At 52.0% G+C, this 24,359-nt stretch overlaps 1 protein-coding gene across 2 annotated transcripts in view; it reads left to right on the forward strand.

Annotated features, from left to right (window-relative positions):
* Positions 1–807: 807 nt before the first annotated feature.
* The window catches only part of LOC120915778 (cysteine-rich motor neuron 1 protein-like), a 72,203-nt gene continuing 48,651 nt past the window's right edge, over positions 808–24,359 (forward strand). Inside the window, exons 1-2 of one of the 2 annotated variants that reach the window (XM_040326568.1) lie at positions 808–1,329; positions 3,110–3,289. In XM_040326568.1, coding sequence (XP_040182502.1) covers positions 984–1,329; positions 3,110–3,289 — 526 coding nt within the window. In that variant the 5' untranslated portion in view covers positions 808–983. The remainder of the gene's footprint in view (positions 1,330–3,109; positions 3,290–24,359) is intronic. The other variant, XM_040326569.1, reaches the window with a different exon arrangement.

The raw sequence follows: 24,359 nt of genomic DNA on the forward strand, positions 1-24,359 counted from the left end.
AAAGGGCAGGAGACAGCAGCATTCCAGGGTACGTAAGCCAAAAGGGGTCAAAAGCCGGGGTCAGAAGCCGGGGTCAGTCTTGTAGGCTGAAGACAACCACAGGAACCGTTGGCACAGACAGGACCATCAGAGAACTGCCACCTCCCTCATAGTGAGGCAGGGCTTTATATCCTGGTTGATTAGGAAACCTGCCTCAGCTGGACCAGGATAGGCAGGTGCAGATTGTAGGGAGATCCAAAGACAATCAGCACATAGTTCAGAACCAGGCTCCGACGGACAGCAAGCAGAATACCAACTGAGAAGTGGCTCAGAGACAAAGACCTGGAGCAGCAATGGAGAGGTCCTGGGTTCAATCCCACCCAGAGCCACTTGGGGCGTGACCACGTCTCGCTGTCTGTTTGGCACGGTAGCAATCGTGACACCAGGGCTGTACCCGGACCCCCATACCCGGCCAGCATATCCAGCCCCAATACCCAGACCCCCCATACCCAGACCCCCCATACCCCCTTTGTGGCAAATACCTTGCATATAAGCCTTCAAAATGGGCGCTCTTGATTTTTCAAGCTTGGGTCCCACAGACTTCAATGGGGTTCGTCATTCGGGTCCGAACTTTTGCGATGTTCGAGATTTCTGGCCAGGGGGTGTTCAGCCCACCTCTAATGTCCAATCAGATCACTTCACATCTTGAGGCACCTGTATGGAAGCTCTAATGGTTCAATTCCTCTTCCCATATATGGAATAGAGCCACCTACAGGCGGGAAGGCAAACTGCACCTTCCCACACGCTATAAAGTCAGTCATGTTTTCTTAGCGGTGATCGATCCGTTGAAGTGCGGGGGATGGGATCACACGGACTCGTTTGCTCGTCTGAGTTCATTAAACTTTGCTGTTTATTTTACATTTCACAATTTGGATGAGAAGAATCGCGGTCACTGCGCTGGCTCCGATATCCGGACAGAAGAGAGAAGGACGACGGCCGTGAACATGGGATCGGTGAACATGGGATCGGTGAACATGGGATCGGTGAACATGGGATCGGTGAACATGGGATCGGTTTTATTTCTGCTGATTGTATGTATTTGTTGGACGCAAACAAACGCAGCGTATAACTGCACCGCCTGCGAGAAAAGGAAATGCCCCCCATTACTTACCCCCTGTGGGGGGAGAAGAGCAATCGATCCGTGTGGGTGCTGCAAGCATTGTGCCAAGGAAGGGTATGAAGTATGTGGGGGGCCAGACTGGGAGCTCGGCTACTGCGACCGGGGCCTAAGGTGTGCCAACATCACCGGGACGGAGCTGGTGGAGATCCCCAATACTGGGATATGTAAAGGTATGGGCGTGGGCACACAGGGGCGGTGCGGGGGGATGAAGGGGGGCAGGCACACAGGAGGGAATCAGATGTGGGCAGCACAGGGAGGGGGATCGGTGCGGGGGGATGAGGGGGGGCGAGCACACAGGGGAGAATCAGATGTGGGCAGCACAGGGAGGGGGATCGGTGCGGGGGGTGAGGGGGGGGGGGCACACAGGAAAGAATCAGATGTGGGCAGCACAGGGAGGGGGATCGGTGCGGGGGGGTGAGGGGGGGTGGGCACACAGGAGGGAATCAGATGCGGGCAGCACAGGGAGGGGGATCGGTGCAGGAGGGATGAGGTGGGGGTGGGCACACAGGAGGGAATCAGATGCGGGCAGCACAGGAAGGGGGATCGGTGCGGGGGGGTGAGGGGGGGTGGGCACACAGGAAAGAATCAGATGTGGGCAGCACAGGGAGGGGGATCGGTGCGGGGGGGTGAGGGGGGGTGGGCACACAGGAAAGAATCAGATGTGGGCAGCACAGGGAGGGGGATTGGTGCGGGGGGTGAGGGGGGGTGGGCACACAGGAAAGAATCAGATGTGGGCAGCACAGGGAGGGGGATTGGTGCGGGAGGGACTAGGTGGGGGTGGGCACACAGGAGGGAATCAGATGTGGGCAGCACAGGGAGGGGGATCGGTACGGGAGGATGAAGGGGGGCAGGCACACAGGTGGGAATCAGATGTGGGCAGCACAGGGAGGGGGATCGGTACGGGAGGGACGAGGTGGGGATGGGCACACAGGAGGGAATCAGATGTGGGCAGCACAGGGAGGGGGATTGGTGCGGGGGGATGAAGGGGGGCAGGCACACAGGAGGGAATCAGATGTGGGCAGCACAGGGAGGGGGATCGGTGCGGGGGGATGAAGGGGGGCAGGCACACAGGGGAGAATCAGATGTGGGCAGCACAGGGAGGGGGATCGGTGCGGGGGGATGAAGGGGGGCAGGCACACAGGAGGGAATCAGATGTGGGCAGCACAGGGAGGGGGATCGGTGCGGGGGGATGAGGGGGGGCGAGCACACAGGGGAGAATCAGATGTGGGCAGCACAGGGAGGGGGATCGGTGCGGGGGGGTGGGCACACAGGAAAGAATCAGATGTGGGCAGCACAGGGAGGGGGATCGGTGCGGGGGGGGTGAGGGCACACAGGAAAGAATCAGATGTGGGCAGCACAGGGAGAGGGATTGGTGCGGGGGGTGAGCACACAGGAAAGAATCAGATGTGGGCAGCACAGGGAGGGGGATTGGTGCGGGAGGGACTAGGTGGGGGTGGGCACACAGGAGGGAATGAGATGTGGGCAGCACAGGGAGGGGAATGGGTTTCAGGGGGATGAGGGGGGGCGGGCACACAGGGGGGAATGAGATGTGGGCAGCACAAGAAGGGGGATGGGTTTCAGGGGGATGAGGGGGGGCGGGCACACAGGGGGGAATGAGATGTGGGCAGCACAGGGAGGGTGATGGGTGTGGCGGGACGGGAAGACAATTACAAATGCACTGTCTCTGTGTCTCTCCCTCCAGCAACTGAAAGCCGGCAGAAGGGGGAGGGAGAGAAACCAGGTGCAATAGTCCTGTAATTGTCCTTCGGGCCCCCTACATGAGGACTGGTGGTACCCTCCCATCGGTGGCAGAGTCACCGCTGTGCTCAGAGCGGACCCGAGAACTGAGCGATCGTGAGTCATGTGATCGATCGGTTCTCAGAGGTCTTGGAGGGGAGGGGCAGGTGCTGTTGTTTTTTTTGTTCCTGAACTTCTCTTTTCTCTGAAAAGTATTTCCGGGTCGGCCACAAAAGGAATATTATGAGGATGACGATGAAAATTGCCCGGTACAAACCGGCTGTTACCGGATGATGGGGACTTGCGAATGTCCCGGCAAACGCACCTGTGTCCTCGACTTCCAACTGGACAAGTACGACCGTCTGCATTGCGATCCTTTCTACTTCGATAACCGTAAGTCCTCTTCCAGCCTTCCACTCCTCTTCCAGCCTTCCACTCCCCTCCTCTTCCAGCACTTCCAGCCTTCCACTCCCCTCCTCTTCCAGCCTTCCCCTCCTCTTCCAGCCTTCCACTCCTCTTCCAGCCTTCCACTCCTCTTCCAGCCTTCCCCTCCTCTTCCAGCCTTCCCCTCCTCTCCTCTTCCAGCACTTCCAGCCTTCCACTCCTCTTCCAGCCTTCCACTCCCCTCCTCTTCCAGCACTTCCAGCCTTCCACTCCTCTCCTCTTTCAGCACTTCCACTCCCCTCCTCTTCCAGCCTTCCACTCCCCTCCTCTTACAGCATATCCAGCCTTCCAATCCCCTCCTCTTACAGCAAATGCAGCCTTCCACTCCCCTCTTCTTCCAGCACTTCCAGCCTTCCACTCCCCTCCTCTTCCAGCACTTCCAGCCTTCCACTCCCCTCCTCTTCCAGCCTTCCACTCTGTAACGGCTACCCAGGTAGTGAGAGGGTATCAGCCTTTGGAGACGTCTTTTTCCCTGGCAAGTACCGCCGGTATCCCCGTCCACGAGATCCAGAGAGAGAGTCAGGTCCAGCTGTAAAATAGCAGAATAACAATCCAATAGAATCCCCTTCCAGGAACGAGACGGGGCTACGTTTTGAAGGGTCAATTAGACTCCTTATTTTCAAGTACACAGCACACTTTTATACAGAATTTGGGACATCCCACCCCCTTGCAATCAGAATAATTAACATGAGCCAATTATCTATCATTTAGCCTGACGAGGTGACTGGGCGTCTCGTCTGCAATTCCCCACACATATAATGAACTTCAATCACATAAAATAAAAGTCATTTAGTGGAGGTAATTATCTCCTAGAGACGTCCCGTCTCTGACAACAGCTATTCACCTGCAGAACACAATAACAAGGTATTTCACAAGCCGGCTCCACTTAGCATTTCAATAGCCTGAGCTAAGCATTGAAGGGTCATTGTCCTATTGACCTAGTCAGGACAAAATAAACCACTTGTAATGTGTCCAGTACCTTCTGCAATGATCTGTCCCATCTTCTGAAATACATAGTTCCATTACAGCCTCCTTCTTCCTCTTCCAGCCTTCCACTCCCCTCCTCTTCCAGCCTTCCACTCCCCTCCTCTTCCAGCATATCCAACCTTCCACTCCCCTCCTCTTCCAGCCTTCCACTCCCCTCCTCTTCCAGCCTTCCACTCCCCTCCTCTTCCAACCTCCCACTCCCCTCCTCTTCCAGCCTTCCACTCCCCTCCTCTTCCAGCATATCCAACCTTCCACTCCCCTCCTCTTCCAGCCTTCCACTCCCCTCCTCTTCCAGCGTTCCACTCCCCTCCTCTTACAGCATATCCAACCTCCCACTCCCCTCCTCTTCCAGCCTTCCACTCCCCTCCTCTTCCAGCCTTCCACTCCCCTCCTCTTCCAGCCTTCCACTCCCCTCCTCTTCCAGCCTTCCACTCCCCTCCTCTTCCAGCACTTCCACTCCCCTCCTCTTACAGCATATCCAACCTCCCACTCCCCTCCTCTTCCAGCCTTCCACTCCCCTACTCTTACAGCATATCCAACCTTCCACTCCCCTCCTTCTCCAGCCTTCCACTCCCCTCCTCTTCCAGCCTTCCACTCCCCTCCTCTTACAGAATATCCAACCTTCCACTCCCCTCCTCTTACAGCCTTCCACTCCCCTCCTCTTACAGCCTTCCACTCCCCTCCTCTTACAGCCTTCCACTCCCCTCCTCTTACAGCATATCCAACCTTCCACTCCCCTCCTTCTCCAGCCTTCCACTCCCCTCCTCTTCCAGCCTTCCACTCCCCTCCTCTTACAGCATATCCAACCTTCCACTCCCCTCCTCTTCCAGCACTTCCACTCCCCTCCTCTTCCAGCACTTCCAGCCTTCCACTCCCCTCCTCTTCCAGACTTCCACTCCCCTCCTCTTCCAGACTTCCACTCCCCTCCTCTTCCAGACTTCCACTCCCCTCCTCTTCCAGACTTCCACTCCCCTCCTCTTCCAGACTTCCACTCCCCTCCTCTTACAGCATATCCAACCTTCCACTCCCCTCCTCTTCCAGCCTTCCACTCCCCTCCTCTTCTAGCCTTCCACTCCCCTCCTCTTACAGCATATCCAACCTTCCACTCCCCTCCTCTTCCAGACTTCCACTCCCCTCCTCTTCCAGCCTTCCACTCCCCTCCTCTTACAGCATATCCAACCTTCCACTCCCCTCCTCTTCCAGCCTTCCACTCCCCTCCTCTTCCAGCACTTCCAGCCTTCCACTCCCCTCCTCTTCCAGCCTTCCACTCCCATCCTCTTCCAGACTTCCACTCCCCTCCTCTTCCAGCCTTCCAATCCCCTCCTCTTCCAGCCTTCCACTCCCCTCCTCTTCCAGCATATCCAACCTTCCACTCCCCTCCTCTTCCAGCCTTCCACTCCCCTCCTCTTCCAGCCTTCCACTCCCCTCCTCTTCCAACCTCCCACTCCCCTCCTCTTCCAGCCTTCCACTCCCCTCCTCTTCCAGCACTTCCAGCCTTCCACTCCCCTCCTCTTACAGCATATCCAACCTTCCACTCCCCTCCTCTTCCAGCTTTCCACTCCCCGCCTCTTCCAGCCTTCCACTCCCCTCCTCTTCCAGCCTTCCACTCCCCTCCTCTTACAGCATATCCAACCTTCCACTCCCCTCCTTCTCCAGCCTTCCACTCCCCTCCTCTTCCAGCCTTCCACTCCCCTCCTCTTACAGCATATCCAACCTTCCACTCCCCTCCTCTTACAGCCTTCCACTCCCCTCCTCTTCCAGCACTTCCAGCCTTCCACTCCCCTCCTCTTCCAGCACTTCCAGCCTTCCACTCCCCTCCTCTTCCAGACTTCCACTCCCCTCCTCTTCCAGACTTCCACTCCCCTCCTCTTCCAGACTTCCACTCCCCTCCTCTTCCAGCACTTCCAGCCTTCCACTCCCCTCCTCTTACAGCATATCCAACCTTCCACTCCCCTCCTCTTCCAGCCTTCCACTCCCCTCCTCTTCCAGCCTTCCACTCCCCTCCTCTTACAGCATATCCAACCTTCCACTCCCCTCCTCTTCCAGCCTTACACTCCCCTCCTCTTACAGCATATCCAACCTTCCACTCCCCTCCTCTTACAGCCTTCCTCTCCCCTCCTCTTACAGCATATCCAGCCTTCAACTCCCCTCCTCTTCCAGCCTTCCACTCCCCTCCTCTTCCAGCCTTCCACTCCCCTCCTCTTACAGCATATCCAACCTTCCACTCCCCTCCTCTTCCAGCCTTCCACTCCCCTCCTCTTACAGCATATCCAGCCTTCCTCTCCCCTCCACTTACAGCATATCCAACCTTCCACTCCCCTCCTCTTCCAGCCTTCCACTCCCCTCCTCTTCCAGCACTTCCAGCCTTCCACTCCCCTCCTCTTCCAGCCTTCCACTCCCATCCTCTTCCAGCCTTCCACTCCCCTCCTCTTCCAGACTTCCACTCCCCTCCTCTTCCAGACTTCCACTCCCCTCCTCTTCCAGCACTTCCAGCCTTCCACTCCCCTCCTCTTACAGCATATCCAACCTTCCACTCCCCTTCCAGCCTTCCACTCCCCTCCTCTTCCAGACTTCCACTCCCCTCCTCTTCCAGCCTTCCACTCCCCTCCTCTTCCAGCCTTCCACTCCCCTCCTCTTCCAGCACTTCCAGCCTTCCACTCCCCTCCTCTTCCAGCACTTCCACTCCCCTCCTCTTACAGCATATCCAACCTTCCACTCCCCTCCTCTTCCAGCCTTCCACTCCCCTCCTCTTCCAGCACTTTCAGCCTTCCACTCCCCTCCTCTTCCAGCCTTCCACTCCCCTCCTCTTCCAGCCTTCCACTTCCCTCCTCTTCCAGACTTCCACTCCCCTCCTCTTCCAGCAGTTCCAGCCTTCCACTCCCCTCCTCTTCCAGCACTTCCAGCCTTCCACTCCCCTCCTCTTCCAGCACTTCCAGCCTTCCACTCCCTTCCTCTTCCAGCCTTCCACTCCCCTCCTCTTCCAGACTTCCACTCCCCTCCTCTTCCAGACTTCCACTCCCCTCCTCTTCCAGCACTTCCAGCCTTCCACTCCCCTCCTCTTACAGCATATCCAACCTTCCACTCACCTCCTCTTCCAGCCTTCCACTCCCCTCCTCTTCCAGCACTTCCAGCCTTCCACTCCCCTCCTCTTTCAGCACTTCCAGCCTTCCACTCTGTAACGGCTACCCAGGTAGTGAGAGGGTATCAGCCGTTGGAGACGTCCTTTTCCTTGGCAAGTACAGCCGGTATATCCCACCCACGAGATCCAGAGAGAGAGTCAGGTCCAGCTGTAAAATAGCAGAATAACAATCCAATAGAACGCCCTTCCAGGAACGAGACGGGGCTACGTTTTGAAGGGTCAAGTAGGACTCTTTATTTTCAAGTACACAGCACACTTTTATACAGAATTTGGGACACCCCACCCCCTTGCCATCAGAATAATTAACATGAGCCAATTATCTATCATTTAGCCTGACGAGGTGGCTGGGCGTCTCGTCTGCAATTCCCCACACATATAATGAACTTCAATCACATTCTAAAAGTCATTTAGTGGAGGTAATTATCTCCTAGAGACGTCCCGTCTCTGACAACAGCTATTCACCTGCAGAACACAATAACAAGGTATTTCACAAGCCGGCTCCACTTAGCATTTCAATAGCCTGAGCTAAGCATTGAAGGGTCATTGTCCTATTGACCTAGTCAGGACAAAATAAACCACTTGTAATGTGTCCAGTACCTTCTGCAATGATCTGTCCCATCTTCTGAAATACATAGTTCCGTTACAGCCTCCTTCTTCCTCTTCCAGCCTTCCACTCCCCTCCTCTTCCAGCCTTCCACTCCCCTCCTCTTCCAGCATATCCAACCTTCCACTCCCCTCCTCATCCAGCCTTCCACTCCCCTCCTCTTCCAGCCTTCCACTCCCCTCCTCTTCCAACCTCCCACTCCCCTCCTCTTCCAGCCTTCCACTCCCCTCCTCTTCCAGCCTTCCACTCCCCTCCTCTTCCAGCACTTCCAGCCTTCCACTCCCCTCCTCTTACAGACTTCCACTCCCCTCCTCTTCCAGCCTTCCACTCCCCTCCTCTTACAGCATATCCAACCTTCCACTCCCCTCCTCTTCCAGCCTTCCACTCCCCTCCTCTTCCAGCACTTCCAGCCTTCCACTCCCCTCCTCTTCCAGCCTTCCACTCCCATCCTCTTCCAGACTTCCACTCCCCTCCTCTTCCAGACTTCCACTCCCCTCCTCTTCCAGACTTCCACTCCCCTCCTCTTCCAGCACTTCCAGCCTTCCACTCCCCTCCTCTTCCAGCACTTCCAGCCTTCCACTCCCCTCCTCTTACAGCATATCCAACCTTCCACTCCCCTCCTCTTCCAGCCTTCCACTCCCCTCCTCTTCCAGCACTTTCAGCCTTCCACTCCCTTCCTCTTCCAGCCTTCCAGTCCCCTCCTCTTCCAGACTTCCACTCCCCTCCTCTTCCAGACTTCCACTCCCCTACTCTTCCAGCACTTCCAGCCTTCCATTCCCCTCCTCTTACAGCATATCCAACCTTCCACTCCCCTCCTCTTTCAGCACTTCCAGCCTTCCACTCTGTAACGGCTACCCAGGTAGTGAGAGGGTATCAGCCGTTGGAGACGTCCTTTTCCCTGGCAAGTACCGCCGGTATATCCCATCCATGAGATCCAGAGAGAGAGTCAGGTCCAGCTGTAAAATAGCAGAATAACAATCCAATAGAACGCCCTTCCAGGAACGAGACGGGGCTACGTTTTGAAGGGTCAATTAGACTCTTTATTTTCAAGTACACAGCACACTTTTATACAGAATTTGGAACATCCCACCCCCTTCCCATCAGAATAATTAACATGAGCCAATTATCTATCATTTAGCCTGACGCGGTGGCTGGGCGTCTCGTCTGCAATTCCCCACACATATAATGAACTTCAATCACATAAAATAAAAGTAATTTAGTGGAGGTAATTATCTCCTAGAGACGTCCCGTCTCTGACAACAGCTATTCACCTGCAGAACACAATAACAAGGTATTTCACAAGCCGGCTCCACTTAGCATTTCAATAGCCTGAGCTAAGCATTGAAGGGTCATTGTCCTATTGACCTAGTCAGGACAAAATAAACCACTTGTAATGTGTCCAGTACCTTCTGCAATGATCTGTCCCATCTTCTGAAATACATAGTTCCGTTACAGCCTCCTTCTTCCTCTTCCAGCCTTCCACTCCCCTCCTCTTCCAGCCTTCCACTCCCCTCCTCTTCCAGCATATCCAACCTTCCACTCCCCTCCTCATCCAGCCTTCCACTCCCCTCCTCTTCCAGCCTTCCACTCCCCTCCTCTTCCAACCTCCCACTCCCCTCCTCTTCCAGCCTTCCACTCCCCTCCTCTTCCAGCCTTCCACTCCCCTCCTCTTCCAGCACTTCCAGCCTTCCACTCCCCTCTTCTTACAGCATATCCAACCTTCCACTCCCCTCCTCTTCCAGCCTTCCACTCCCCTCCTCTTCCAGCCTTCCACTCCCCTCCTCTTACAGCATATCCAACCTTCCACTCCCCTCCTCTTACAGCCTTCCACTCCCCTCCTCTTCCAGCACTTCCAGCCTTCCACTCCCCTCCTCTTCCAGCCTTCCACTCCCCTCCTCTTCCAGCCTTCCACTCCCCTCCTCTTCCAGCCTTCCACTCCCCTCTTCTTCCAGCCTTCCACTCCCCTCCTCTTCCAGACTTCCACTCCCCTCCTCTTCCAGCACTTCCAGCCTTCCACTCCCCTCCTCTTACAGCATATCCAACCTTCCACTCCCCTCCTCTTCCAGCCTTCCACTCCCCTCCTCTTCTAGCCTTCCACTCCCCTCCTCTTACAGCATATCCAACCTTCCACTCCCCTCCTCTTCCAGACTTCCACTCCCCTCCTCTTCCAGCCGTCCACTCCCCTCCTCTTACAGCATATCCAACCTTCCACTCCCCTCCTCTTACAGCCTTCCTCTCCCCTCCTCTTACAGCATATCCAACCTTCCACTCCCCTCCTCTTCCAGCCTTCCACTCCCCTCCTCTTCCAGCACTTCCAGCCTTCCACTCCCCTCCTCTTCCAGCCTTCCACTCCCATCCTCTTCCAGACTTCCACTCCCCTCTTCCACTCCCCTCCTCTTCCAGCCTTCCACTTCCCTCCTCTTCCAGACGTCCACTCCCCTCCTCTTCCAGCAGTTCCAGCCTTCCACTCCCCTCCTCTTCCAGCACTTCGAGCCTTCCACTCCCCTCTTCTTCCAGCACTTCCAGCCTTCCACTACCTTCCTCTTCCAGCCTTCCACTCTCCTCCTCTTCCAGACTTCCACTCCCCTCCTCTTCCAGACTTCCACTCCCCTCCTCTTCCAGCATATCCAACCTTCCACTCCCCTCCTCTTCCAGCCTTCCACTCCCCTCCTCTTCCAGCCTTCCACTCCCCTCCTCTTCCAGCCTTCCACTCCCCTCCTCTTACAACATATCCAACCTTCCACTCCCCTCCTCTTCCAGACTTCCACTCCCCTCCTCTTCCAGCACTTCCAGCCTTCCACTCCCCTCCTCTTACAGCCTTCCACTTCCCTCCTCTTCCAGACTTCCACTCCCCTCCTCTTCCAGCAGTTCCAGCCTTCCACTCCCCTCCTCTTCCAGCACTTCCAGCCTTCCACTCCCCTCTTCTTCCAGCACTTCCACTCCCTTCCTCTTCCAGCCTTCCACTCCCCTCCTCTTCCAGACTTCCACTCCCCTCCTCTTCCAGACTTCCACTCCCCTCCTCTTCCAGCACTTCCAGCCTTCCACTCCCCTCCTCTTACAGCATATCCAACCTTCCACTCCCCTCCTCTTCCAGCCTTCCACTCCCCTCCTCTTCCAGCACTTCCAGCCTTCCACTCCCCTCCTCTTCCAGCACTTCCAGCCTTCCACTCCCCTCCTCTTACAGCATATCCAGCCTTCCACTCCCCTCCTCTTCCAGCCTTCCACTCCCCTCCTCTTCCAGCCTTCCACTCCCCTCCTCTTACAGCATATCCAACCTTCCACCCCCCTCCCTTCCAGCATATCCAACCTTCCACTCCCCTCCTCTTCCAGCACTTCCAGCCTTCCACTCCCCTCCCCTCCTCTTACAGCATATCCAACCTTCCACTCCCCTCGCCTTCCACTCCCCTTACAGCATATCCAACCTTCCACTCCCCTCCTCTTCCAGCCTTCCACTCCCCTCCTCTTCCAGCACTTTCAGCCTTCCACTCCCCTCCTCTTCCAGCCTTCCACTACCCTCCTCTTCCAGCACTTCCAGCCTTTCACTCCCCTCCTCTTCCAGCCTTCCACTCCCCTCCTCTTACAGCATATCCAGCCTTCCACTCCCCTCTTCCAGCCTTCCACTCCCCTCCTCTTCCAGCACTTCCAGCCTTCTACTCCCCTCCTCTTCCAGCCTTCCACTCCCCTCCTCTTCCAGCATATCCAACCTTCCACTCCCCTCCTCTTACAGCCTTCCTCTCCCCTCCTCTTCCAGCCTTCCACTCCCCTCCTCTTCCAGCACTTCCACTCCCCTCCTCTTCCAGCACTTCCAGCCTTTCACTCCCCTCCTCTTCCAGCACTTCCAGCCTTCCACTCCCTTCCTCTTCCAGCCTTCCACTCCCCTCCTCTTACAGCATATCCAGCCTTCCACTCCCCTCCTCTTACAGCCTTCCACTCCCCTCCTCTTACAGCATATCCAGCCTTCCACTCCATTCCTCTTCCAGCCTTCCACTCCCCTCCTCTTACAGCATATCCAACCTTCCACCCCCCTCCTCTTCCAGCATATCCAACCTTCCACTCCCCTCCTCTTCCAGCACTTCCAGCCTTCCACTCCCCTCCCCTCCTCTTACAGCATATCCAACCTTCCACTCCCCTCGCCTTCCACTCCCCTTACAGCATATCCAACCTTCCACTCCCCTCCTCTTCCAGCCTTCCACTCCCCTCCTCTTCCAGCACTTTCAGCCTTCCACTCCCCTCCTCTTCCAGCCTTCCACTCCCCTCCTCTTCCAGCACTTCCAGCCTTTCACTCCCCTCCTCTTCCAGCCTTCCACTCCCCTCCTCTTACAGCATATCCAGCCTTCCACTCCCCTCCTCTTCCAGCCTTCCACTCCCCTCCTCTTCCAGCACTTCCAGCCTTCTACTCCCCTCCTCTTCCAGCCTTCCAATCCCCTCCTCTTCCAGCATATCCAACCTTCCACTCCCCTCCTCTTACAGCCTTCCTCTCCCCTCCTCTTCCAGCCTTCCTCTCCCCTCCTCTTCCAGCACTTCCACTCCCCTCCTCTTCCAGCACTTCCAGCCTTTCACTCCCCTCCTCTTCCAGCACTTCCAGCCTTCCACTCCCTTCCTCTTCCAGCCTTCCACTCCCCTCCTCTTACAGCATATCCAGCCTTCCACTCCCCTCCTCTTACAGCCTTCCACTCCCCTCCTCTTACAGCATATCCAGCCTTCCACTCCATTCCTCTTCCAATAGAATACACATCCGCCAATAGAGGAATCTCCACTACAATGCGATTGATTGAAATAGATAGCCCCTGACACAACCTCAGGGCATAACCCATTCTGCCGTTGATCCGAATTCATAATAGTGAAACATGCAGACACGAGGGAAGATAGTCTACATCGGGGGTGTCCAAACTTTTTTCAAAGAGGGCAGATTTGATGAAGTGAACATGCGGGAAGGCCGACTATTTTGCTTGAAGTTCTTTGAACCATTAAAATTCGGTCTAAGTGCGTTCGTCCGAGCGACTAATACACACGGCCCACCGAGAATTCTCCCGCCTTTGTGGCTGTGTGTGGTGAAGAGATGAGCGTGGGCGTGTCATTTGGATCTTCCGTATTGATTGGTGTAGAACACGCCCCTTCATTTTAAGAGGGACGTTTCAGACAAAAAAATTATAATTTTAAATTAAGAACTGTCAAGCAAAATAAGGGTCAGTGCCCATGAATGCAGCCTCGCCATTGCCACGAATGCAGCCTCACCATTGCCACGAATGCAGCCTCGCCATTGCCACGAATGCAGCCTCTGAATGCAGCCTCCCCATTGCCATAAATGCAGCCTCCCCATTGCCATAAATGCAGCCTCCCCATTGCCAGAAATGCAGCCTCGCCATTGCCAGAAATGCAGCCTCGCCATTGCCAGAAATGCAGCCTCGCCATTGCCAGAAATGCAGCCTCACCATTGCCACAAATGCAGCCTCGCCATTGCCACGAATGCAGCCTCGCCATTGCCACGAATGCAGCCTCGCCATTGCCACGAATGCAGCCTCGCCATTGCCACGAATGCAGCCTCACCATTGCCACAAATGCAGCCTCGCCATTGCCACGAATGCAGCCTCGCCATTGCCACAAATGCAGCCTCACCATTGTCACAAATGCAGCCTGATCGATGCCCATCTGCAGCCTCGGATGGGACAGGGAGGGGGCGGGACGAGCGCCAACAGATTGCATACTGTTTACATGACAGCCTTTTTAATACAAAGTCCCGCCTCCTATGACAGACAGAACACTCATCCAATGGCAGCCCAGGAGACGGGACTTCCTATTGCAGAGTAAAGAGGAGATTTTCCTGTTTGTAATCTGTCTCATCCCGCCCCCCTCCCTGTCCCAGTGCCGATAAATACAGTATATATAGAGGGTCTGTACCCTCCATCACACGATCACCAATTGTGGGGCGCGTCGCCCCGATACTCCCAATTGTGGGGCTTGTCCCCCCGATACTCCCAATTGTGGGGCTTGTCCCCCCGATACTCCCAATTGTGGGGCGCGTCCCCCCGATACTCCCAATTGTGGGGCGCGCCCCCCCGATACTCCCAATTGTGGGGCGCGTCCCCCCGATACTCCCAATTGTGGGGCGCGTCCCCCCGATACTCCCAATTGTGGGGCGCGTCCCCCCGATACTCCCAATTGTGGGGCGCGTCCCCCCGATACTCCCAATTGTGGGACGCGTCCCCCCGATACTCCCAATACACCTGCATTGCCATGACATGCGATTTGCCATGAAATGTGATGGTCCGCCTCCATCACATCCCATTGGCTCACTCATGTCATGTGACATATACACACGTCATCAGTCTCAGCTAGGCTATTATAGGGAGAGGATCTCCTCTCCCTGTGATAGCTTGAGTTATATATGTGGATGAGGGCTGAAGTGTCGCCCCTTCACCTCTTCTGCTCCTTCCATAGAACTGAGAGTGATACCCGTGTAACCAAAAGATAATATAAAAGTCGTATTGGAGAGTATGGGGGATTTCCAGGGTGCAGAATCCAAGAATCAAAGCACGGAGCTGCTATATAGTGTTAGGAAGGAGAAGGCAGTGTGATATGCACAGCTCTGTGAGGAGCAGCCTGTGTTGCAGTGAGTGCATTGCTCGTGTAACAATGTATAGAAACAATGATCTCTCACACACATCTATAGGCTGCCTCTCCCCTCCTCCTGCTCTCAGGCTGTGTGACCAGCAGCACACACACCATGGGCAGCCTGTATAATGGAGCAGCCTCCCATCTGCCTGCCCCCCTCTCCTCTCTCTTAGCCCTTTGATAAGCTGCACGGGGTTGACCTCCCTGGGTGCGCGAGTAAGCTACATTTACTACTACAGCTCCGTGCAGCTATTACAGGGGGAGGAGATCCTCTCCCTATGATAGCCAATAGCCTAGCTGAGACTGATGACGTGTCTATATGTCATGTGACAGGAGTGAGCCAATGGGATGTGATGGAGGCGGACCATCACATTTCATGGCAATGCACCGGCATTCTGCCGAAAACTCCAACTCACCAAAATCCCCAACCACGTCATTTCCGGTGACTCTCCAGCGCCAAGAGATGGAGATTTGACAAGTTGTCTGTTTTTATAGAACACACAACAGGCAGAGAAGAACTTTCCTTTCATGGAGGATTGCAGAACGCGTCTTTACAGCACGAGAAACAGGAACACCAACAAGTACACAGAGAGAGAGAAGGTCCATCATGTCATAGAATACATGCTCATTACAGCGCCACCTGCTGCATAGATACCAACAAGTACACAGAGAGAGAGAAGGTCCATCGTGTCATAGAATACATGCTCATTACAGCGCCACCTGCTGCATAGATACCAACAAGTACACAGAGGGAGAGAAGGTCCATCATGTCATAGAATACATGCTCATTACAGCGCCACCTGCTGCATAGATACCAACAAGTACACTGAGAGAGAGAAGGTCCATCGTGTCATAGAATACATGCTCATTACAGCGCCACCTGCTGCATAGACACCAACAAGTACACTGAGAGAGAGAAGGTCCATCATGTCATAGAATACATGCTCATTACAGCGCCACCTGCTGCATAGATACCAACAAGTACACTGAGAGAGAGAAGGTCCATCATGTCATAGAATACATGCTCATTACAGCGCCACCTGCTGCATAGATACCAACAAGTACACAGAGAGAGAGAAGGTCCATCATGTCATAGAATACATGCTCATTACAGCGCCACCTGCTGCATAGACACCAACAAGTACACAGAGAGAGAGAAGGTCCATCATGTCATAGAATACATGCTCATTACAGCGCCACCTGCTGCATAGATACCAACAAGTACACAGAGAGAGAGAAGGTCCATCGTGTCATAGAATACATGCTCATTACAGCGCCACCTGCTGCATAGATACCAACAAGTACACAGAGGGAGAGAAGGTCCATCATGTCATAGAATACATGCTCATTACAGCGCCACCTGCTGCATAGATACCAACAAGTACACTGAGAGAGAGAAGGTCCATCGTGTCATAGAATACATGCTCATTACAGCGCCACCTGCTGCATAGACACCAACAAGTACACTGAGAGAGAGAAGGTCCATCATGTCATAGAATACATGCTCATTACAGCGCCACCTGCTGCATAGATACCAACAAGTACACAGAGAGAGAGAAGGTCCATCATGTCATAGAATACATGCTCATTACAGCGCCACCTGCTGCATAGACACCAACAAGTACACAGAGAGAGAGAAGGTCCATCATGTCATAGAATACATGCTCATTACAGCGCCACCTGCTGCATAGATACCAACAAGTACACAGAGAGAGAGAAGGTCCATCGTGTCATAGAATACATGCTCATTACAGCGCCACCTGCTGCATAGACACCAACAAGTACACAGAGAGAGAGAAGGTCCATCATGTCATAGAATACATGCTCATTACAGCGCCACCTGCTGCATAGATACCAACAAGTACACTGAGAGAGAGAAGGTCCATCGTGTCATAGAATACATGCTCATTACAGCGCCACCTGCTGCATAGACACCAACAAGTACACTGAGAGAGAGAAGGTCCATCATGTCATAGAATACATGCTCATTACAGCGCCACCTGCTGCATAGATACCAACAAGTACACAGAGAGAGAGAAGGTCCATCGTGTCATAGAATACATGCTCATTACAGCGCCACCTGCTGCATAGACACCAACAAGTACACAGAGAGAGAGAAGGTCCATCATGTCATAGAACACATGCTCATTACAGCGCCACCTGCTGCATAGATACCAACAAGTACACTGAGAGAGAGAAGGTCCATCATGTCATAGAATACATGCTCATTACAGCGCCACCTGCTGCATAGATACCAACAAGTACACAGAGAGAGAGAAGGTCCATCATGTCATAGAATACATGCTCATTACAGCGCCACCTGCTGCATAGATACCAACAAGTACACAGAGAGAGAGAAGGTCCATCGTGTCATAGAATACATGCTCATTACAGCGCCACCTGCTGCATAGATACCAACAAGTACACTGAGAGAGAGAAGGTCCATCGTGTCATAGAATACATGCTCATTACAGCGCCACCTGCTGCATAGACACCAACAAGTACACTGAGAGAGAGAAGGTCCATCATGTCATAGAATACATGCTCATTACAGCGCCACCTGCTGCATAGATACCAACAAGTACACAGAGAGAGAGAAGGTCCATCGTGTCATAGAATACATGCTCATTACAGCGCCACCTGCTGCATAGACACCAACAAGTACACAGAGAGAGAGAAGGTCCATCATGTCATAGAACACATGCTCATTACAGCGCCACCTGCTGCATAGATACCAACAAGTACACTGAGAGAGAGAAGGTCCATCATGTCATAGAATACATGCTCATTACAGCGCCACCTGCTGCATAGATACCAACAAGTACACTGAGAGAGAGAAGGTCCATCATGTCATAGAATACATGCTCATTACAGCGCCACCTGCTGCATAGATACCAACAAGTACACTGAGAGAGAGAAGGTCCATCGTGTCATAGAATACATGCTCATTACAGCGCCACCTGCTGCATAGATACCAACAAGTACACTGAGAGAGAGAAGGTCCATCGTGTCATAGAATACATGCTCATTACAGCGCCACCTGCTGCATAGATACCAACAAGTACACAGAGAGAGAGAAGGTCCATCATGTCATAGAATACATGCTCATTACAGCGCCACCTGCTGCATAGATACCAACAAGTACACTGAGAGAGAGAAGGTCCATCATGTCATAGAATACATGCTCATTACAGCGCCACCTGCTGCATAGATACCAACAAGTACACAGAGGGAGAGAAGGTCCATCATGTCATAGAATACATGCTCATTACAGCGCCACCTGCTGCATAGACACCAACAAGTACACTGAGAGAGAGAAGGTCCATCGTGTCATAGAATACATGCTCATTACAGCGCCACCTGCTGCATAGATACCAACAAGTACACTGAGAGAGAGAAGGTCCATCATGTCATAGAATACATGCTCATTACAGCGCCACCTGCTGCATAGATACCAACAAGTACACAGAGAGAGAGAAGGTCCATCGTGTCATAGAATACATGCTCATTACAGCGCCACCTGCTGCATAGATACCAACAAGTACACAGAGGGAGAGAAGGTCCATCATGTCATAGAATACATGCTCATTACAGCGCCACCTGCTGCATAGATACCAACAAGTACACTGAGAGAGAGAAGGTCCATCATGTCATAGAATACATGCTCATTACAGCGCCACCTGCTGCATAGATACCAACAAGTACACAGAGAGAGAGAAGGTCCATCATGTCATAGAATACATGCTCATTACAGCGCCACCTGCTGCATAGATACCAACAAGTACACTGAGAGAGAGAAGGTCCATCATGTCATAGAATACATGCTCATTACAGCGCCACCTGCTGCATAGATACCAACAAGTACACTGAGAGAGAGAAGGTCCATCATGTCATAGAATACATGCTCATTACAGCGCCACCTGCTGCATAGATACCAACAAGTACACTGAGAGAGAGAAGGTCCATCGTGTCATAGAATACATGCTCATTACAGCGCCACCTGCTGCATAGACACCAACAAGTACACTGAGAGAGAGAAGGTCCATCATGTCATAGAATACATGCTCATTACAGCGCCACCTGCTGCATAGATACCAACAAGTACACAGAGAGAGAGAAGGTCCATCATGTCATAGAATACATGCTCATTACAGCGCCACCTGCTGCATAGACACCAACAAGTACACAGAGAGAGAGAAGGTCCATCATGTCATAGAATACATGCTCATTACAGCGCCACCTGCTGCATAGACACCAACAAGTACACAGAGAGAGAGAAGGTCCATCATGTCATAGAATACATGCTCATTACAGCGCCACCTGCTGCATAGACACCAACAAGTACACTGAGAGAGAGAAGGTCCATCATGTCATAGAATACATGCTCATTACAGCGCCACCTGCTGCATAGATACCAACAAGTACACAGAGAGAGAGAAGGTCCATCGTGTCATAGAATACATGCTCATTACAGCGCCACCTGCTGCATAGATACCAACAAGTACACTGAGAGAGAGAAGGTCCATCATGTCATAGAATACATGCTCATTACAGCGCCACCTGCTGCATAGACACCAACAAGTACACTGAGAGAGAGAAGGTCCATCGTGTCATAGAATACATGCTCATTACAGCGCCACCTGCTGCATAGACACCAACAAGTACACTGAGAGAGAGAAGGTCCATCATGTCATAGAATACATGCTCATTACAGCGCCACCTGCTGCATAGATACCAACAAGTACACAGAGAGAGAGAAGGTCCATCGTGTCATAGAATACATGCTCATTACAGCGCCACCTGCTGCATAGACACCAACAAGTACACAGAGAGAGAGAAGGTCCATCATGTCATAGAATACATGCTCATTACAGCGCCACCTGCTGCATAGATACCAACAAGTACACTGAGAGAGAGAAGGTCCATCATGTCATAGAATACATGCTCATTACAGCGCCACCTGCTGCATAGATACCAACAAGTACACTGAGAGAGAGAAGGTCCATCATGTCATAGAATACATGCTCATTACAGCGCCACCTGCTGCATAGATACCAACAAGTACACAGAGAGAGAGAAGGTCCATCGTGTCATAGAATACATGCTCATTACAGCGCCACCTGCTGCATAGATACCAACAAGTACACAGAGAGAGAGAAGGTCCATCGTGTCATAGAATACATGCTCATTACAGCGCCACCTGCTGCATAGACACCAACAAGTACACAGAGAGAGAGAAGGTCCATCATGTCATAGAACACATGCTCATTACAGCGCCACCTGCTGCATAGATACCAACAAGTACACTGAGAGAGAGAAGGTCCATCATGTCATAGAATACATGCTCATTACAGCGCCACCTGCTGCATAGATACCAACAAGTACACAGAGAGAGAGAAGGTCCATCATGTCATAGAATACATGCTCATTACAGCGCCACCTGCTGCATAGATACCAACAAGTACACTGAGAGAGAGAAGGTCCATCGTGTCATAGAATACATGCTCATTACAGCGCCACCTGCTGCATAGATACCAACAAGTACACTGAGAGAGAGAAGGTCCATCGTGTCATAGAATACATGCTCATTACAGCGCCACCTGCTGCATAGATACCAACAAGTACACTGAGAGAGAGAAGGTCCATCGTGTCATAGAATACATGCTCATTACAGCGCCACCTGCTGCATAGATACCAACAAGTACACTGAGAGAGAGAAGGTCCATCATGTCATAGAATACATGCTCATTACAGCGCCACCTGCTGCATAGACACCAACAAGTACACTGAGAGAGAGAAGGTCCATCATGTCATAGAATACATGCTCATTACAGCGCCACCTGCTGCATAGACACCAACAAGTACACAGAGAGAGAGAAGGTCCATCATGTCATAGAACACATGCTCATTACAGCGCCACCTGCTGCATAGATACCAACAAGTACACTGAGAGAGAGAAGGTCCATCATGTCATAGAATACATGCTCATTACAGCGCCACCTGCTGCATAGATACCAACAAGTACACTGAGAGAGAGAAGGTCCATCATGTCATAGAATACATGCTCATTACAGCGCCACCTGCTGCATAGATACCAACAAGTACACTGAGAGAGAGAAGGTCCATCGTGTCATAGAATACATGCTCATTACAGCGCCACCTGCTGCATAGATACCAACAAGTACACTGAGAGAGAGAAGGTCCATCGTGTCATAGAATACATGCTCATTACAGCGCCACCTGCTGCATAGATACCAACAAGTACACAGAGAGAGAGAAGGTCCATCATGTCATAGAACACATGCTCATTACAGCGCCACCTGCTGCATAGATACCAACAAGTACACAGAGAGAGAGAAGGTCCATCATGTCATAGAATACATGCTCATTACAGCGCCACCTGCTGCATAGATACCAACAAGTACACAGAGAGAGAGAGAAGGTCCATCATGTCATAGAATACATGCTCATTACAGCGCCACCTGCTGCATAGATACCAACAAGTACACAGAGAGAGAGAAGGTCCATCATGTCATAGAATACATGCTCATTACAGCGCCACCTGCTGCATAGATACCAACAAGTACACTGAGAGAGAGAGAAGGTCCATCATGTCATAGAATACATGCTCATTACAGCGCCACCTGCTGCATAGATACCAACAAGTACACAGAGAGAGAGAAGGTCCATCATGTCATAGAATACATGCTCATTACAGCGCCACCTGCTGCATAGATACCAACAAGTACACAGAGAGAGAGAAGGTCCATCATGTCATAGAATACATGCTCATTACAGCGCCACCTGCTGCATAGATACCAACAAGTACACAGAGAGAGAGAAGGTCCATCATGTCATAGAATACATGCTCATTACAGCGCCACCTGCTGCATAGATACCAACAAGTACACAGAGAGAGAGAAGGTCCATCATGTCATAGAATACATGCTCATTACAGCGCCACCTGCTGCATAGATACCAACAAGTACACAGAGAGAGAGAAGGTCCATCATGTCATAGAATACATGCTCATTACAGCGCCACCTGCTGCATAGACACCAACAAGTACACTGAGAGAGAGAAGGTCCATCGTGTCATAGAATACATGCTCATTACAGCGCCACCTGCTGCATAGATACCAACAAGTACACAGAGAGAGAGAAGGTCCATCATGTCATAGAATACATGCTCATTACAGCGCCACCTGCTGCATAGACACCAACAAGTACACAGAGAGAGAGAAGGTCCATCATGTCATAGAATACATGCTCATTACAGCGCCACCTGCTGCATAGATACCAACAAGTACACAGAGAGAGAGAAGGTCCATCGTGTCATAGAATACATGCTCATTACAGCGCCACCTGCTGCATAGATACCAACAAGTACACAGAGGGAGAGAAGGTCCATCATGTCATAGAATACATGCTCATTACAGCGCCACCTGCTGCATAGATACCAACAAGTACACAGAGAGAGAGAAGGTCCATCATGTCATAGAATACATGCTCATTACAGCGCCACCTGCTGCATAGATACCAACAAGTACACTGAGAGAGAGAAGGTCCATCATGTCATAGAATACATGCTCATTACAGCGCCACCTGCTGCATAGATACCAACAAGTACACTGAGAGAGAGAAGGTCCATCGTGTCATAGAATACATGCTCATTACAGCGCCACCTGCTGCATAGACACCAACAAGTACACAGAGGGAGAGAAGGTCCATCATGTCATAGAATACATGCTCATTACAGCGCCACCTGCTGCATAGACACCAACAAGTACACAGAGAGAGAGAAGGTCCATCATGTCATAGAATACATGCTCATTACAGCGCCACCTGCTGCATAGATACCAACAAGTACACAGAGAGAGAGAAGGTCCATCGTGTCATAGAATACATGCTCATTACAGCGCCACCTGCTGCATAGACACCAACAAGTACACAGAGAGAGAGAAGGTCCATCATGTCATAGAATACATGCTCATTACAGCGCCACCTGCTGCATAGATACCAACAAGTACACTGAGAGAGAGAAGGTCCATCGTGTCATAGAATACATGCTCATTACAGCGCCACCTGCTGCATAGACACCAACAAGTACACTGAGAGAGAGAAGGTCCATCATGTCATAGAATACATGCTCATTACAGCGCCACCTGCTGCATAGATACCAACAAGTACACAGAGAGAGAGAAGGTCCATCATGTCATAGAATACATGCTCATTACAGCGCCACCTGCTGCATAGATACCAACAAGTACACAGAGAGAGAGAAGGTCCATCGTGTCATAGAATACATGCTCATTACAGCGCCACCTGCTGCATAGACACCAACAAGTACACAGAGAGAGAGAAGGTCCATCATGTCATAGAACACATGCTCATTACAGCGCCACCTGCTGCATAGACACCAACAAGTACACAGAGAGAGAGAAGGTCCATCATGTCATAGAATACATGCTCATTACAGCGCCACCTGCTGCATAGATACCAACAAGTACACAGAGAGAGAGAAGGTCCATCATGTCATAGAATACATGCTCATTACAGCGCCACCTGCTGCATAGATACCAACAAGTACACAGAGAGAGAGAAGGTCCATCGTGTCATAGAATACATGCTCATTACAGCGCCACCTGCTGCATAGATACCAACAAGTACACTGAGAGAGAGAAGGTCCATCGTGTCATAGAATACATGCTCATTACAGCGCCACCTGCTGCATAGACACCAACAAGTACACTGAGAGAGAGAAGGTCCATCATGTCATAGAATACATGCTCATTACAGCGCCACCTGCTGCATAGATACCAACAAGTACACAGAGAGAGAGAAGGTCCATCGTGTCATAGAATACATGCTCATTACAGCGCCACCTGCTGCATAGACACCAACAAGTACACAGAGAGAGAGAAGGTCCATCATGTCATAGAACACATGCTCATTACAGCGCCACCTGCTGCATAGATACCAACAAGTACACAGAGAGAGAGAGAAGGTCCATCATGTCATAGAATACATGCTCATTACAGCGCCACCTGCTGCATAGATACCAACAAGTACACTGAGAGAGAGAAGGTCCATCATGTCATAGAATACATGCTCATTACAGCGCCACCTGCTGCATAGATACCAACAAGTACACTGAGAGAGAGAAGGTCCATCATGTCATAGAATACATGCTCATTACAGCGCCACCTGCTGCATAGATACCAACAAGTACACTGAGAGAGAGAAGGTCCATCGTGTCATAGAATACATGCTCATTACAGCGCCACCTGCTGCATAGATACCAACAAGTACACTGAGAGAGAGAAGGTCCATCGTGTCATAGAATACATGCTCATTACAGCGCCACCTGCTGCATAGATACCAACAAGTACACAGAGAGAGAGAAGGTCCATCGTGTCATAGAATACATGCTCATTACAGCGCCACCTGCTGCATAGATACCAACAAGTACACTGAGAGAGAGAAGGTCCATCATGTCATAGAATACATGCTCATTACAGCGCCACCTGCTGCATAGATACCAACAAGTACACAGAGGGAGAGAAGGTCCATCATGTCATAGAATACATGCTCATTACAGCGCCACCTGCTGCATAGACACCAACAAGTACACTGAGAGAGAGAAGGTCCATCGTGTCATAGAATACATGCTCATTA

This window comes from Rana temporaria, chromosome 10 (genome assembly GCF_905171775.1).
Source record: "Rana temporaria chromosome 10, aRanTem1.1, whole genome shotgun sequence".
NCBI classification, from domain to species: domain Eukaryota; kingdom Metazoa; phylum Chordata; class Amphibia; order Anura; family Ranidae; genus Rana; species Rana temporaria.